General features: G+C 41.7%; 1 protein-coding gene across 9 annotated transcripts in view; it reads left to right on the forward strand.

The window, feature by feature from the left end:
- Positions 1-18466, forward strand: part of SAMD12 (sterile alpha motif domain containing 12) — a 386018-nt gene that overhangs the window by 323196 nt on the left and 44356 nt on the right. For 2 of the 9 annotated variants that reach the window (XM_064587971.1, XM_064587972.1), the window contains exon 5: positions 15304-15692. The exons of 5 other annotated variants lie outside the window; for them this stretch is intronic. In XM_064587971.1, coding sequence (XP_064444041.1) covers positions 15304-15677 — 374 coding nt within the window. In that variant the 3' untranslated portion in view covers positions 15678-15692. Of the gene's footprint in view, positions 1-1454; positions 1601-5936; positions 6041-15303; positions 15693-18466 lie in introns of those variants that run through there. 2 more of the 9 variants (XM_064587974.1, XM_064587973.1) reach the window with 2 other exon arrangements.

Consider the following 18466-nt stretch of genomic DNA (forward strand, 5'->3'; position numbering starts at 1 on the left):
ACGCCTGCTCATGGCTAATGATCACCTTGCTCAGGATCAGTACAAGACAAGGTCTTTGAGGTCGGCCCCTTTTGAGCTTCGAATTAGGTATTAGGTACAGAATATAGCTAAAAGCATTTCGTGTGAGCCTGCAAACCAAATGGACGCTGGATCCAATTTTATACATGTACAGCTGTATCAAATAAATTTAATTTCCCCATTGAAGGTGCTTGCTTTTAATTCTGGGGCCAGCAGTGCAGAACAGGTTTGAAGATTAAATTTCCATTCCACGAAAGTAGTAGGCGGGGATAGAACTTCTGAAGCAGGAGTAACCAAAAAAGCCAAGGTTTTCAGTGCTCGCAGAGAAGGTGGGGGTTAGAAAGATCTAGTGAGCGCTAGACAGAAGAGACACCTTCAGGTGCAAGATTACCCCTGCCAGGGGCACCTGGGTGGCTCAGATGGTTAAGCGTCTGCCTTCGCCTCAGGTCATGGTCCCAGAGTCCTGGGATCGAGTCCCACATCGGGCTCTCGGCTCGGCGGGGAGCCTGCTTCTCCCTCTGACCCTCTCCCCTCTCATGCTGTTTCTCTCTCGCTCGCTCTCTAAAAAATAAATAAATAAAATCTTTAAAAAAAAAAAAAAAAAAAAGATTACCCCTGCCATATCCCAGATATGGCAAAACCAGATAATTACCTTATTTATAACCAAAGCAGGGCTGGCGTTGATAACCTGATTGCAGCAGTGGGTGCCCTGTTGTCATCTGAGCCACCTGGTGCCCCTCTGTGTTCTATGGGATGGCCCGCCATCCTTAAGGTATAATTTTAAGGCCAAACTCAAAGGTTTTTGGGTTTTTTCGTTTTTTTCAAGATTTTATTTATTTATTTGAGAGAGAGAACACAAGCAGGGAGGAGGGGCAGAGGGGGAGGGAGAAGCAGACTCCTCGCTGAGCAGGGAGCCCGATGCGGAACTCGATCATGACCTGAGCCGAAGGCAGACGCTTAACCGACTGAGCCACCCAGACGTCCCAAACTCAAAGGTTTTAAAGAATAGTCCTAGATCACTTTCCCGTGAAGGCTTTCCTAGTTTCTCCCACTCACCGACCACCAGCTGACCGCTCCAGCCTGTCTCTCTGAATCAGGCGCTATGCTCATCTCTGTGATAGCAGCCAGAATGTGAGATGGTGTTACCTCTGCATTAAGCCCTGCAACCTCGGGCCAGTTACTTAACCTCTGTATGTCTTAAGTTTTATGCATTTTAAGTGGAAATACTAATAATAGGGTCAGGAGGATTGAGGGTGAAGTACTTAACCCAGTACTTAGCACACACAGTGACTCTTCATAGGTAAATAGCACAGGGCTGTCGAGGACAGACTCTCTCTTTGACTCTAGAACTTAGCCCAGCTTCACAGGAAAGACAGTTGATTGACTGACTTTTGTTTTTGGGGTTTTTTTTAAGATTTTATTTATTTATTTGACAGAGAGAGACACAGCAAAAGAGGGAACACAAGCAGAGGGAGTAGGAGAGGGAGAAGCAGGCTTCCCGCTGAGCAGGGAGCCTGATGCGGGGCTCCATCCAGGACCCTGGGATCATGACCTGAGCCGAAGGTAAACACTTAACGACTGAGCCCCCCAGGCGCCCCAATTGACTGACTTGATCTCAATGTTTTACCTGCCCAGCATTCCACACTTCAAGCCCTGGGGCATTTGGGGGGCACTTGGCAAACTGAGCAAGTTGAGGTTGTTCCCATTTATCGTGTACCCACTGGATACCGCATGCTGTTGCAGATCCTTGATATAAAATAGGCTACTTCATCCTTATGTAACCCTCTTATTTTTTCCAATCTCAGTATTAGGAAAGTGAGACTCAGAGTTTAAACAGCAGGCTTAAGGTGATTAGCAGGTATTTAATGAGCCAGGAACCTAACAAGGCACACCAGCTCCATGCTATTCCCACCTTCCCCGGCCTCCTGCATGGGCCAGGGGTTGGATGCTCAGAAGGCGCACTGTCATCCCAGCATGCCCTGCCTACTGATGCAGACCACTCTCCTGTGTGAGCGAGGAGATTCCTAATCAGCCTAACTGGCTGTCCCTCCTGCCCTAAAGGCTAGACACGCCACTTAAATTAAGACACAAGGGAGATTTGCTTAGCTTATCCTGCAGCCTCCCATCAGGCCTCCCGCCCCAACACCTGGAGCGTAGAATGGCCTGTTTGCTTAGAGGCTGAGTCACCCAATTAGTGATGAGGCCAACAGCACACTGGGCCTCAAACGCCTTCCACCCATGACTCCATCAGAAGTTCATAGTGTGGTTGAAAAATAATCCTATTTAAAGTTTACATTTCACCTGTGATCACTCTCAGGGACTGTAGCTGGTGCGTCAAGCAAGAGCGAAGGGAGCCTGCTAGCGTCTAGACAACACACAGAAATCCTGGAATTACTGCATGTCTTTTATTCGTGAGAAGCTAGCTGCCATTAGAATGATCTTTCTTGCTTTTTTTTTTATTAAAGATTTTATTTATTAATTTGACAGAGAGAGACACAGTGAGAGAGGGAACACAAGCAGGGGGAGTGGGAGAGGGAGAAGCAGGCCTCCCGCGGAGCAGGGAGCCCGATGTGGGGCTCGATCCCAGGACCCTGGGATCATGACCTGAGCTGAAGGCAGACGCCTAATGACTGAGCCACCCAGGCACCCCGATCTTTCTTGCTTTCTAAAATACAAAATCTTCTAGGAGTTACTGTTGTATAGGATTTCTAAAACGATTTATGAGAATAGAAAACTGCTGGTGAAGAATATGTGTGTATGGATATATATGTATATTCCTTTTTAATAATATGAAATAACTGTCAGTTCAAGTAGTATTTTGACAATAAGAGCAGTTCCATTCAACGGATGGTCCTTGAGCATGAACAGATTCTCATGAATAAAGAGGTGCTCATAGCTGTATTTATCTTACAATGGATTTGTTTTAGTGAGTTGAGTATTTTAAGGAGAAGCGTATGTTAAGAACTTAAAAGAGTGTTTTAATAAGAAAGAGTTCTGGGGCTTTTTGTTAATACTGATCATAATTGGCTTCCATTTTTTGTACTTATGTTTCAGAAGAAGGTGTACATCTTCTGATGTTTAAAAGAGCAAAGTCACCTACTCACTAATGGTTTTATCAGCTAGTGGTCAAAATAGACAGTGGGCTAAGACCAGGTTGGCCATTATACAGTCTGATTGCCGTCAGATCCTGCCTGTGCCCATGGCAGACATCAAAAATCAATCTGAGCAATCTAACTGGCACCTGGATGGTTCAGTCGGGTAAGCTTCTGCCTTCAGCTCAGGTCATGATCCCAGGCTTTCGGGATCAAGCCCCGAGTTGGGCTCCCTGCTCAGTGGGGAGTCTGCTTCTCCCTCTCACTCTGCCCCTCCCCTCTCTCATGCTCTCTCATGCTCTCTCTCTCTCAAATAAACACAATTAAAAAAAAATCAATCTAAGCAATCTTAACATTCTTCTCAACACCATTCCTCATACAGCCACCAACCCATTGCTCTTGGCTATCAGTCTGAACCTAGGCTAATGGTCCTTTTGTCTTTCCATAGCTGGAGCCAATATTCATACAAGAGTAGCCAAGAGTAAGAACGGGATTCCATGTAGAATAATAAAGACTGAAATATTCACTGTGGACATCACACCATGTGATCCCTGTATTACCAGCAGAAGTGGAATAGTAGCTTTCAGTGTAGGACAACTGTTGATCGTTTGAAGTCAGGCTCCAAATGAGTAGGGTAAGGAAAGCATAGTTCCTACCCGTATGTAAATTTCATGTCTTCCACTGCTGAAATGTTCTTACTCATCTATCTGCAGAGACACTGCCCCAGTCTGCCACTTACTGTCTCTTACCTTAACTTCTATAATAATCTCAGCCAACAGTAAGCTTGTCAAGGGCAGGGACTGTGTCTGTTTGCCTTGTCACTCATTGTAGTGAGTGCCTAGTACCATTTGGCCTCATGAGTGAGTGTGAATTATTTCATCCCCCCTAACTGAGCTCCCTGCCTCCTCTAATTTTATCCTCTGCCTTACAGCTATATATAAATATAGATACATCACTCTCCTGCCTAAAACCTTATCTCCTTTTCACCCACTGAGTGAAACCCAAACTGCTCTCCATCCACATTGCTAACCAGCCAAGCATTGCACTTTATTATCTAGTAATACTAAACTTTGAAGTTCCCCGCAAAGATCATATAGTTCATGCCTTTCTATCTTTACTCCTGAGGCTCCCTGTGCCTGAACCTCCTTTCCCACCTAACTCTAGTGCGCCCTTCAAAGCTCAGTTAAATCATCATTTCCTTAGAAATGCTTCCCTCGGGATACCTGGGTGGCTCAGTTGGTTGAGCATCCAAGTCTTGATTTCGGCTTGGGTCGTGATCTCAGGGTTGTGAGATCGAGCCCCATGTAGGGCTCCTTGCTTAGCAGGGAGTCTGCTTCCTCCCTCAGCCCCTTCCCCCGCTAGCACTCTCTCACTCTCCCTCCCTCCCTATCCCTCTCTCTCTCTCCCTCTTTCTATAAAGTAAATAAGTCTTTTAAAAAAAAAGAAAAGAAATGCTTGCCTCTATCCCAGAGTTGGGGTCAGTGCCTCTCCTCTAAAATCCCATGTCACTGTTTATATTTTTATTGTAGCATTCACCTTATGATATTGGAATGATCTATTTTTATATTTCCTTAAATGATGGTGTTTTTGCTGCATGATACAGAAAATCCAACTCAAACTAGAATATATTGGTCCACATAAATGAAAAGAGGTATCAGGTATAGTTTAATCCAGAGATTCGTAGAGTCACTGGGCTTTATTTTTATGTATTTCTTTTGGCCCTGTCTTCCTGGCTTTACCTCAGATTAGTTTCTTATGGTATCAAAGAGATTGCCAAGTTTTCTCACTGATACCCAGACGAGGAGAAAGAATTTCTCTTCTCACCAGCCAATGAAAGCTCTGAGATTTCACAGATTGCGTCTATGAAAAGACTGGTGCCCATCCTTAAACCAGTCATGAGTACAAAAGAGATGGGAGTCTGCTCACTGGCCAGGACTCTGTGCTGAGAAGTTCAGGTCCTTGTAGGAAGGGGTAAGGGGTAAAGGATTCTTCGGAGGCCATCAACAATATTCAGCATACTTTCCAATTAGACTAGGCTCCTAATGGTCTTGGATTCCCTGCCACAGTCATCTTTGGGTTCCCAGTATGTAGCACAGTGCTTGCTACATGCAGAGTAGGTCATCAATCCATATTTGCTTAGCTGAGGGAAATTGAGCCTTCCTGGAAGTGAAAAACACATCTGTATCCATGCCCCCTTTTTATCCATGTTCCTCACTTTAGTCCTGCCAGACTCCACCTCTGTGCTGACTACTTCCTACAGCGACTTCTCACCTTTCCACTATATGAACTCTGCTTAAAATGAGTCCCCACTTCCCTTATCCTGGTTATTTTTTCTCAGTCAGATTCACCTTAGACCACATCCACCCACACCCCAATTCCAAAAAGAGCCTTCTGTTTAGAGGCTCTCTAAAGTTTCCCTTACAAGTTGAAGATTCTGTGATAAATGCACAAACATATCACCCCAAATGATGGAAATATCAAAAGAGAATGGTTTGTCAGCCAGTCCTTTTTTACTTAATATTCCCTGAAGGTAGCTGCTATGTACCTTTTGATTGTTTCTTCAAAAGGTAGAGTATAGCAGAGTACAAAGAGACTAGACTTTGCAAACAGGCTTGGGTCAAATGCTGGTACCATCACTTAACTCTGTGAAATGTTGGGCAAGTGATTTAATCTCCCTGAGCTCAGCCCCCTCCTGTGTAAAATGGGGATAATAATACTCACCTCCCAGGATTGTAATAAGGGTTAAATCAGCTGAGCTGTGTAATGTGGCTGGGACAGTATGCAGTCAATTGATGTCACTTCCCTCCTCTCTCTCTGCCACCCCAGAGTGCAGTATTGGTACGCCTAATTTCAGGTCCACAGTTCTTTCCAATGTTCATGTGATCCAGGCTGTTGAAGAAGCTCATCATTACTGAAGGTTAGTCTGTCCTCCTAGTATCTAAGCATGGGAACTGGAGGCTCCTTCTCAATCTTTGAGAACTTGTCCAGTTCCCCCCCAAAGGCTGGAATCTGCCTACTTTGGCATGCCCTAGTTTTGTTGTCCTGGCAAAACAGAAAACAGCTTGCCAGCTGTGATCATTCTGAAGAAATAGATAGGATGGCGTGAAAGTCAGGACCACGCGGGAGTCTGTGGAGCTTTAAGTGTCCTCAGGGTTCCCCCATCTCTGGGCTCTGGCTCCCACACATGCTGTCTCCCTGATATAAAACTCAGCATCATCTCCTAGGTCCAAAAATAAACTTTACTTAAAATTGTGGCAGGGAAGAGAAGTCCTTTATCGACCTCAGACAACATCAGATTTATCATTAGAGATCCTGTTTCTAGAACCCCACACAGGGATGTTACCTGGTTATTCCTACAGACCGTCTTACCTCCTTTTGCTTTCTGTCTAGATAATCTCTTCCCAGTGTTTGCTCCACTTTCCTTTTGGGAACAAAACAAAATCTCATTCAGGGTGTTTTATCATCAACTTTTGTGGTTTTGACTACTAATCTCATACCCTGTAGAGCTCATCAAAAAATTTTATCAAATAAGCATCATTCCCTTCCTCAGAAGAATTCTAATGTCAGCTCTTAATAGTTGTTATTAATAACATATTCATCTCATATATAAATGTGAGTGGATTTTTTTTCCTGAAAAATATACAGAAGGAGCCACCCCATGGAAAGGACTGCAAATGTTCTAAAATTCCAGTGACTACAAAACAGAAGCCAATGGCTTTATTTGACACCCGAATAGGAGAAGGGCAGATACTTTATGTGTTCCCTGCTAATGGACTTCTAACAGGGAAAAAAGATTTGGCAGCTCTTAGACTAAGACAACATTTTTTAATACTTGGGTTTCTTGGGGGAGCCAATAAAAAAAATCATTACCAAGTGCGCCATTTTCTCTCTCTTCCTGCAGAATTCTTTCTTTTGGTAAATATATTGCCAAGGCTCAACTCTTTAAAGTTTTGCACCCTGTCCATTTTCATGAGGACAACAAGAAATGAGAACATTTTAAGATTTTAAGTAATCTCTACATCCAGCATGGGACTCAAATACACAAGCCCAAGATCAAGAGTCACATGCTCCACCAACTGAGCCAGCCAGGCACCCCACCTGTTTTCAGGATTCTTAAGTAAAGTCGCTTGCCTTTGTACAAAAGGAATGTATGTCCATCCTCAAAAGTTAAAAAATAGAACTACCCTACAATCCAGCAATTGCACTACTAGGTAGGTATTTACCCAAAGGATACAAAAATACGAATTCAAAGAGATACATGCACCCCAAAGTTTACAGCAACATTATCTACAATGGCCAAATTATGGAAACAGCATAAATGTCCATAGACTGATGAATGGATAAAGAAGATGTGAGATATATATATACATATATATATGTATACACACACACACACACAATAAAATATTACTCAGTCATAAAAAAATAAAATCTTACCATTGCAATGATGTGGATGGAACTAGAGAGTATTATGCTAAGTGAAATAAGTCAGTCAGAGAAAGATATACCAAATGGTTTCACTTATATGTGGAATTTAAGAAACAAAACAAAAGTGTGCATAGGGAAAAAGAGAGAGAGAGGGAGACAAACCAAGAAACAGACTCTTGACTGTAGAGAATAAACTGATGGTTACCAGAGGGGAGGTGGGTGGAGGGATGGGTTAAATAGGTAAGGGAGATAAAGGAATGCACTTGTCATGATGAGCACCAGGTATTGTATGGAAGTGTTGAATCACTGTATTGTACACCTGAAACTAATATTATGCTGTATGTTAACTAACTGGAATTTAAATAGAAACTTAAAAAAAAAAGGAATGTATGTCCATTATGGAAAGTGTAGAATATGCAGATACACAAAAGAAGAAAATAATAGTTGAATCCCATTCCAGAAGTATACAGAAATAACCAGTTATTTTGTTGCAAATGCTTTTGACCTTGCTGGTGTATATGTTCACCTGGGTATATAATTTTTATATTATTTAACTATACTACTTGGTTCATAGTATACAGTTTTTTCAGGTCTTTCAAGGGATTCTTGTGGGGTTTACCTTTCCCTTCTTTTGCCAAATTTCATTTCCAATCCTACCCTCCTCCTACTTAAGCAAAAACTCCAGTGTGTTTGACATATTATTAATATATACTGTTGTTTTCTGTGAATGTTTATAATCCATGCAAATGATATTCTGTTATAGACCTCCTACTTTCTTTTTGTTCCATTCAATACTATTTTTGATATCTCTCCATATTGCTATATGTATATCTAGTCCATAGTTCTAAATGCTGCCTAGCATTCCATCACACTTTACTTAGCTACAACCCTACATATGCTTGGGTTGCCTCATACAAAAACCTGGGAAGAATTTTTCTGCTCTGCACCAAGGATGGAGATTCCTGGGTCATAAGGTACCTTCGTGTCTAATTTCACCAAGTGGTGTCAGATTACAGCTCATAAGGGTGAACCAGTGTGTATTCCCTCTGGAGTGGTTGTCATTATCCAGACTTCTAATTTTGGCCAATTTGGTGGGTGTAAAGTGGTATCTGGCTCTTTTAACTTACATTTTCTGATAATCAAGGAATTTGAGCATAGCCCTATGTACTTCTTAACCAGTTAGATTTCCCAATTCTAAGATTAGACTGTTTGAAGCCTTAGATTATTTAGGATGGGAGGTTTCCTGCTTCTTGTTCTGTTTATTTGCCTCACTTTCTTACAGATTTAAGATAATACCGACTTTGGGGCACCTGGGTGGCTCAGTCAGTCACCTGATTTCGGCTCAGGTCATGATCTCAGGGTCTTGAGATCAAACCCTGCGTGGGGCTCTACACTCAGTGGGGAGTCTGCTTGAGATTCTTTCCCTTATCCTCTGCCCCTTCCCCGACTCTTGTGCATACACACTCTCTCCCTCTCTCTCTCAAATAAATAAATCTTTTAAAAAAAGATAATACCTACTTTAAGGTTTTTGACATTGCTTATATTTTGACATTCTGTCATGTTTGTGTTAGCTTTCTTTCTATAGTGTTTTTTGCCAAACATAAAATCTTTTTTTTTTGTCCATACAGCTTGATTTATACATATTGTGCATATATTTCAAATGTCATTGTTTTGCGTTGGGTGGGAGGTTGCTAGTTAAACCTGGTTAATTTATTGTAGAGTTTCTTGTTACACTGGAGTGTTTATATAAATTGAAGGTATTTAAATTATTATTTTCAGAGTACTTTTATTAATATCATCCCATTTGATCTTTCTAAAAACCCTGAAAACTAGGTGAAACAGGTATTATTCTCCCCATTTCATGAATGAGGAAACTGAGTTCACTCAGAGACACATAGTTACCTGCCGAAGTTCACATAGCTAATTGGTGAGCAAGCCAAGATCAACAGTCAAACCTCTTATCCCTGAGCAACGTCCCTATGCAGCTTATTAGTTAGGATTATTTCCAACAAGGTACAGTCATCTTAAACTTCTCCATGATAAAGTCATTCACTGCCTGATGAGATAGTCACATCAAAACATATGTTTTAATAAATCTGGATTGACCTATCGTTTTGGTCTAAGAAATGAGCTAAATGGTCTTCTCAAAAAATACAGAAGTGTCAGTGTGGGTAGGGGTCACTCATCTCTTTGAACACTGTTGTGGGAGATAAGTTGCCTTACTGAGTCCTGTTCTGAGGATGGTGACCACAGATAAATCACGGTTTTCAAGGGAAACGGTCTTCCACACCTGCCCTCAACTTAATGATGGAATGAGTCATAGGGCCAAGAAGAGCATAAACATGGATATGCAGATGGGAAGGAGGAAGAGTTTCTAATCACTGTCACATCAAAAAATGTCACCCCAGAAAATGAGTATGTAATTCATTTTGACCCTAGTGTGGACCATAAAAAGACAGATTCGAGAAAAATGTTGGACTCTGGCCCCTAAAATCAATGAATACTGTCCCAGGTATGGGACTGATGAGCTGGAGGTCAGGTGATTGTTTGTAGGGGAAGAGGAAGCCCAGCTCTGGGCTCTGGCTGGTGAAGGAAAAGGTGATTGAATGAGGAGGTGATGGAGGACTCATTCTTCGGGGTGTTCTTAATTACATTACAAAATGCTGTTCATTTTGTAATGTAGAAGAGTGTTAGGTCCATTCATAGATGCTGGGAATATACTAAAGAAGAAAGCTCAGTTGGCTGCTGGTTGGTTAGAGCTTTTTAATCTTGGCATGTCCTTCAGCACCATGGGCAATAGCAGGCAAAACCTGTGTTTTCTGACTGAGCATATCTTCCTCATAAAAAGATTCCTTCTGTATAATCCAACTAAGCAAAGCTTGTAGTTGGTACTTTAAGAAGAATGAATATTTCAAATATTTGCCAAAATGAGCTCAAAAGACTGTAATAGCAATATTAATAATTATAACTTCCAAAAACTGACTGTTTGCTGTGTGCCAAGCACTGTGTTGAACAAGCATCATTTTATTTACTCTGGAGGGAAGAAACTTGGGCATAAGTACTATTACTTTCCCCCTTTTGCAGATGAGCAAATTGAGACTTAGGGAGATGGAATGAGTGGCCCAAGGTTACAAAGCTAATAACTGGCAAAACTGGAATGCAAATCGAGAACTGTCTGACTCTGAAGATGCATTTCTGTGCTCTCAAAATTTGTACTCATTATCTGTTTCTGCATAACAATCTGCCCCCCAAATTTAGCTGTTAAAACAACAAATGTTATTATCACCTATGAGGGTTACAAATTTAAGAGTGGCTTGGTTGGGCATTTCTGGCTCAGAATTGCTCATGAAGTTTCAGTAAATGTGTCAACCAGCTTCTCCCCATGTGGGCCTCTCTGGAGAGCTACCTGAGTCTCCTTCATAAAATAAAGATATCCTCAGGGTTTTTATGAGCATCAACTGAGACAACCTATGAGAAAGTACTATGGAAGCTGAAATAGCAATAATATTATATGAATTTATCACCACCTTGCATAGGGTATTCAGGGAAGTGGAAATATCCCTGACTCCTGCAGAAGAATGACCAAGATCATGCCTAGGAAAAAAGCCCAGCCCCTATGAAGGGGCTCATCCAGGACACTTTAGAGTGAAGAAGACAAGGAAACCAAGCTCCTACACACAGCCCTCATGAGGCAGTTCATAGTCAGTGGTCTGGCTGGGATTCCTGGCTCTCCCTTATAAGGGACAGAAGGGGGAAAAAAAGGTGTTCTCATCGTCAGAGACCTGGTAGCTGCTAGAAAGTAAGCATCCAACCCCTTTTGCTTTCTGGTCCAAGATATTGGGATTTAAACCCAGGATAGAAATAACAAATGGTCTGGATAGAAAATGAAGCCAGAGCTTAGCATAAGAGAGGAGAATATGGTAGAAAGTCTTTGGTGTAAGACAGACCCATTTGTGCCCATTTTTGTTATGAGGAAACTGATGCTCATTGCAGTTCTGTAATCTTCAGAATGACATACTTTGTGTGTAAAGCACCAAGAAGACTATCTGGAACATAGGAGATGCTCTAAATAGAAGTTTAAGGGTAGTTTTGCTATGACTGTTATCATTCTAATCTCATATGGTTGTTTTGAGGATCAAGATAATATATCCTATTGCTTATTACATTATAAACTCCATGATAATAGGTATCTTCTAGTATCTTGGTATCTGTCTTACTAGTATATTCCCAGCATCTATGAATGGACCTAACACAAACCTGGTATGTAGGAGGCACTTCATGGTTGATAGTTATTAGCATTTTCATCATCACCAACATCATCATCAACACCATCATTATCATCACCACCATCAGCACCCCCATCCCCAAGACATAAGATAATTCAATAATGTTCTCCATCTGTGAACATGGGACTTAATTCCTTTTTGCTTCAGGTACCCTTCATTCACAGAGGAATCTGTGTGTCTTTCCCATTGTAACAAAAAAGGTACTCTGCCATATTGGTATTACGTTGTTATGGCTCAAGGCAAAACAAAAACAAAAGCAAAACAAATCCCTAGGAGACCTCAGTAAGTCCCGTCACCAGATTCACCATCATATGTTGGAGTTCTATTCCCCTGGTATTGGATCCGATCTCCACTATTTACTTTGTGGCCTTGGGTAAGTTACCAACCTTCTCTGGCCCTCCATGGACTCATTTATAAAATAAAAAGATAAAACCAACCAAATACCAATATGGCTATTGTAAGGAATACATTCTCTTTGCCACATTTCTTGCATGCATCCTTTCCATGACAGGTAGATGCCCAATAAGTATTTATGGAATAAATGTGTTGACTAAATGAATGCTGTAATTTTATTCCCGACTTCACTACTCATTCCAAAACTTGAGTCTGCATGAGAGGAAGAAGAGATCCTTCCAAACTCTGGGGAATTCTGATGGAGTTGGGGGGCGGGGGGGAACATACAGGTTCCAGGACTCAGTGTAACTTTGGGCAAGTCACAAGGTCTGATTCAGAATCTCATGGGACTTACCCACACACTAGGAGGAATTGATGGCCCCACTAAATGTGTATGTGCTTAATGCCCCTGGCCTACACATTTAAAAATAGGTAAGATGGTAAATTTTATCTTATATATATTTTATAACAAAATGAAAAAAAAGAGGAAAATCCTAGCTGGCTAGATTATTAACTTTCTGAAACTGGAATGCCAAAGCTTGAGACAAATAATATTGGCTAGCATATATGATCCTTTACTATGTGCCAAGCACTGCCCAAATGTCTAAAGTATGATCTCATGTAACCTTCTTAGTGGTTCTGTGAGTGAGGTAGAATTATTATCCCCATCTTACAGATGGGAAAGCACAAGCTCAAGCTGGTGTTTCCACAGATGGGGTTTGAACCAATCACAGATGCAGGCAGCTCAGATCCTGGTCAAGGAGAACTTTAATAGAGAAGGTAATACCGAGCCCTGTCAGAGTTTGGGAAAGGCCATGGCTACTTCTCTTCTTTGAAGCTCCAGTATATTGGAAGAGAGGGTGAGGAGGGAATGAGGAAAAGAAAGAATCAGAAGAAAAAACAAAAGGAAGACACAGTTACCAGTATTTTTCTGTTTTTCTTTAATATTGACTTTTAATTATTATATTTGCATGATTCTAATGATAACAAAAATAGTTTATTGAGCAATGACATCCGAAGTCCCAATCAAGGCCCCACAAGTTTGGGAGGGCTGATCAGTTTCCAGCCCCTGCCTCTTTCTTCCCACCCTCCAGTTCTTCTTGTGGAGAGAGGCTCTGAGTGGCCTTGTGATGTAGCCTCTGGGGGCTCATCTTGGCATACCCACAGATTAGAGATGGGGCTTCTAGGCCGCAGAGCTGGAGAGGAACATGCAAGTCTAAGGTGTCCATCATATCATTCGTTTGACAAGATAGAGCTATCAGGACCACGTCCCAGGAAGGGTCAGTCCCCACTAGTCCCCTGCCGTGGACTTGATTGATTCTTAGAATAGCTGCAGTATTAAATTAATTAATAAGTTGTAGTAGTCATAATAATAATCATAGCAGCTAACACATAGAAGGTTTATCATATGTCTGATGATAAGCACGTTATACCTAGCTCATTCATTCCTCCCAGCAAATCGGTCAGGTAGGTACAATCATTAATCATCATCTTCTTAAATATGAGGAAACAGCTGCGTGTAGAAATTAAATAATTTCCTCAAGGTCACAAAGTTTTTAAGTTGCAGAGGCAGAGTGGAATTACAGAGAGTGGCTACCATTTATGGAGCATTTACAGTGGAGTTGAATGGAATAACTCATGTAAACCTTTCACCCAGAGCCTTACAGCAATCCTAGGAAGACAGCCCTATGTCTACCATCTATTTACGAATGGGGAAAGCATGGCTTATGGAAGGCAAGAAACTGGCTGAAATGCACAGATCAAAAATGGGGGTCTGTCTTAAGCCAAAGCACAAATGTGAATTCTGTCCTCTGGCCTTCTTGGGAACTGATTAGAAACCAGGAAGGTAATGGGGTGCCTGGGTGGCTCAGGTGTTGGGCATCTGCCTTCGGCTCGGGCCGTGATCCCAGGGTTCTGGGATCGAGCCCTGCATCGGGCTCCCTGCTCGGTGGGAAGCCTGCTTCTCCCTCTCCCACTCCCGCTGCTTGTGTTCCCTCTCTCGCTGTGTCTGTCTCTGTCAAATAAATAAATAAAATCTTTAAAAAAAAAAAAAGAAAGAAATCAGGAAGGTAAATTTCTGACTATGTTGTGTGATATCACTTTGCCTGCTCTCTGTGCTGTGAACCAATGTTTTTTGGTTTTGATTTTTCATCCAAGGGAAGCATAGGGGAGGGTTCCAATCTCCAAAAACATGTCTTTTCATCTTAAGGGTCAGATTTGATGATGAAATAAATTGTTCTATTCAGTCCCTCTGTCAAATTTCTTATAGAAGATGGATATTGTTTGTGGTGTCTTTCATAGGCATGAGTTGTGATCGCTTTTCAGTAATCTCTGTATAGTAATATAGAACCACTCCAGGCAGCCCATGCAGGGTTTTTCCCGTAATTGTGCCCATAATAATCCACTGTTTTATATTTATTTCATCAGTTTCCACAGTTCACAAGAACACCCATAATCTTAGATGCAGTAATCAACTGTTTCAAAATTGTCCCATCCTAAATTTAGGCCCTGAACTTGGTAATTTAGCTAGAGAGCTTCATTGTTGAGTACCACTCTTCCACGGATGAAGGAAAGTGCTACTGTTTGGGCTGTATTTAATTCTTATTATTTCACAAGTTGAACTGGATACCATGGAGCTTAATAACGCAGGGTATAATTGCTTTAATGTTGTGAAAGCGCAAGCCTGCCTGACTTCCCTTGTCTTCGCTAGGACTCTCTTGCAAATGGGATGCTGTTGCTCAATGGGGCTTTTCTGCTTCAATATTTTAATAAAACAAATATCGTTGCAGTGCAGGATTTGTAGATGGATCAGCGAAGGGTATGAAGTAGTCACCAAATAGCTTTTCATCACTGCTAACGCGCATTGGTTAAGGACTTACTAAGTGTAAGCCCTGTACCATCAGCTTATTCAAGCCACAGCAAGCCCACAAGGTAGATGCTATTCCTATCTACATTTACAGAGGCTTGAAGGGATCCTTTATAGCAGGTCACATCGTCTGTGGCCAGAACAACATCTGCTCCAGAGTCAAAGTGAACAGTTCCTGCTACATTGTCTTCCTAGCATAAGCTACTTTGTTTTTTTGCAGAGCATGAGGAGGGAATGAGGGTCAGAGACAGAAAACTCAACACATATCGCCTTAGGAGGAATGGAGAGTCCCTTGTGAGTCGTGAATGCTGGGTGTTCATTTGCCTGTCCTCTGGGTGGGCTGTCGCAGCACTAACTGCCAGTCGGGGGTGTCCTTATTCCTTTGTGTCCCCTCTAATCTACTTTTTTTTTAAAGATGTATTTATTTATTTTAGAGAGAGTGAGAGACACAGTGTGCACAGGGGTGGGGGAGAGGCAGAGGGAGAGAGAATCTCAAGCAGAGTCCTCGCTGAGCATGGAGCCCCACGTAGCACTCCATCCCAGGACCCTGAGATCGTGACCCAAGCCGAAATCAAGAGTCAGATGTTCAACTGACTGAGCCACCCAGGTGCCCCACCTCCAATCTACTTTTTAAATATGACCCCAGCATCCAAGAGCAGAATGAATTTTACCCTGAAGTATGAAGTGTTTTATGAAGTACCAATTCCAGCTGCCTAGGTCCCTTTCACATTGTAGTGAGACTCACATTTGATTGCCTGATGAAAATCCATTCTCCCTTTATCAAAACATTTAAACCATGTGGACACCAGTACGCATGTGAAAAAGCAGATTTTTCGTAATTGTGTTCATTTAAAATGTTTATAATATGTACAGTTTTTTGCTAATAGACTGAGAGTGACATCATACTGACCCTAAAATATAAGGCTTATGCATTTGAGACAGTGGAGCCGATTTTAAGATAATTAATGGTACAAATGACAGCTTATTTGGATAATACTTTCTGATTACCAAGAACTGGGATGAAATTCTAAAATGTAAGCGTATTTATCTAAACATAACTTGGAATTCATTGGCCAAACATTGAACTTTTTGACGATACTTATGTAAGGAAAAGTGGATAAAAATCAGTTCTGCTTCTAAAAGTACTTATAAATCAAGAAAAAAATTGGCTGTATTTTCTGGAGAAGTATCTATTTATAATGTCTTATTTTGTAGCAATAGTTTTATTTTTACTTAATTGTCCCCCTAACCTCTAAAACTAAAAACAGCAATCACTATACACAATATATATTATTTTGTTCATTGCTTCCTCCAGTACATATTTCTGTATCAGGCATCACACACTAGGGATACAGTAGATACGCTGGATGAGTACAGATTATGTACACAAAAGACAGATTATGAACACAAAACCAAATCAGTATGTGTCATTTTGGATGATGATAAATATTATGATAAGCATAAAGCAAGGTAAGGAGATACTTTCTTCGGGGAAAAGGGTAGTCAGGGCAGTCCTCCTATGGAGATCACTTGCCAGCAGAGACTAATGAATGGGAAAGAACGTTCCAACCCCTTTCGTGTACAGACTTGTCACCAAAACAGTTGGAGAACCACCAGTCCTACCTAAAGAAAAATCAATCTCTCCTATGTTCTTCCCTGCTATTTTTTTTCCTAACTTTGTTTTCGTCAGAAAATATTCACCTGTCTAAGAGTAAAAGATCTCAGTTCATCTTCCCTTGCATTATTCCCCAAAGTGAGGCCAGAGCATTTCACTTGTCCTGCAGCTGAGCCAAATCTGAGTGGCTCAGCTGAGGGAGCCAGTTCTAAGAACTGGCTGGCAGCTTGTTTTTTTAAGGCCCTTATGTGCTTGAGTCCACCTCATCCTTTGGACTCTCCAAATACCTTTCTCCCTGTGGGAAGCACCTTCACATTTAACCAACCCACATTATCCCCTGATCTGCCTATTTTGCCAGAACTGATTGTGATCTATGGAGCTTTCCCATTCACGGGGCTGGGAGTAAAGTGTCCACATGCCAACGTGAAAACAGTATTTGTGCCGCAGTCCTGGGCTTCACGACCCTTCTCTCTGCCTTAAGGAAGAGGAGGGACAGGAAGGGAACTGCCATTTTATAGGATTCTCCTAAAAGGCAGCCACTATCCCAGATGTTTGATGCACCTTACCTTATCTTTCCAACTTACCTAGGAGCTCAAGGATCCCAGAGGCCTTCAGGCCTGTCTTCAAAGTCACCCAGGTCATAAGTGGTAGATCTGGGATTTGATCCCATTTCAGGTTCCAAAACCATCTCATGGTCTTTGTGGATCCAAAAGCTGTTAATTTTCCTTGTCCCAGAGGGAAATGATGCATGGAACTCTCCCACTACTCGGCATATCCAAAAACCTACCTCATTCTCATAGTCACTGCCTGGCAAGTGGGATGTCAAAGCTACAAATTAAGGTTTCAACTACATGAAATTCCAGTTTATAGAATACAATTTCCAATAAGAAGATATTTCAGGCAGTGAACCAACTACCTTAACAGTGGGTGCCAAAACCCTATGGGTGATTTATAGGGAAGTTGAAATAAGGAACAAAACAAATACATTTAGACTTTACTGAATTCCTTTCCATTTGGGAGGAAGAAAAATATTATTCTCTGCAAATGGAAAAAAATATATTCATTTCTCTCTGCTATTACATGGGTCCAGCTAAGCAATAATGCACGGCAAAGCCAAATGCTCTGATCGGTTTCTCTGAGCTGTTATTAAAGTTTGCAAAATATTGCTGAGATTCTTCCTGGCAGAGTTTCAATATTGTCTGTTTAAACTAGAATTGGGCTGGTACTCTTCATTTCTGTTAAGCTTGCTGGAACTGGTGATCCCACCACACAAATCTCCTGGTGCCATGGCCTTCATCCAGCATTGGCTGGTGACCGCCCACCGCCCTCAGAACCAACACCCTCTGTTGCCTCTCTGATATGACTCAGTTCAAAATGACTGAATCAACTTTCTTCCTTCCCTTTTTTTTTTTTTTTTTGCCTCCCTTTTTTTATTAACGTATGTGCATGGGCACACACACATACACACACATACACTTTGGGCTTTCACAATGGGCCTGAATGAAAATGGGGAACTATATAGAACAGTCTGACTTGGAAAGTATTCCTCAGTGAAGTTGGGGCTCTGAGCGCAGTAATCTAAAAGGGACATAAGACTCTTTTTTCCCCTCTGCTGATCTGGCAGATAATCTGAACCCTACAGCAACATCCCTTACCACTACCCAACTTTGTCCCTGACCTCACTCTGGCCCTACTGAACTTGTTTCATTTCCTCAAACACCCAATGTACTTTCTTGCTCCAGGCTGTGCTCTGATGGAAATGTCCTTC

The sequence above is a fragment of the Mirounga angustirostris genome, unplaced genomic scaffold, assembly GCF_029215605.1.
Source record: "Mirounga angustirostris isolate CCGP_5_RB_7025 unplaced genomic scaffold, mMirAng1.0.hap1 SCAF_4, whole genome shotgun sequence".
NCBI lineage: Eukaryota > Metazoa > Chordata > Mammalia > Carnivora > Phocidae > Mirounga > Mirounga angustirostris.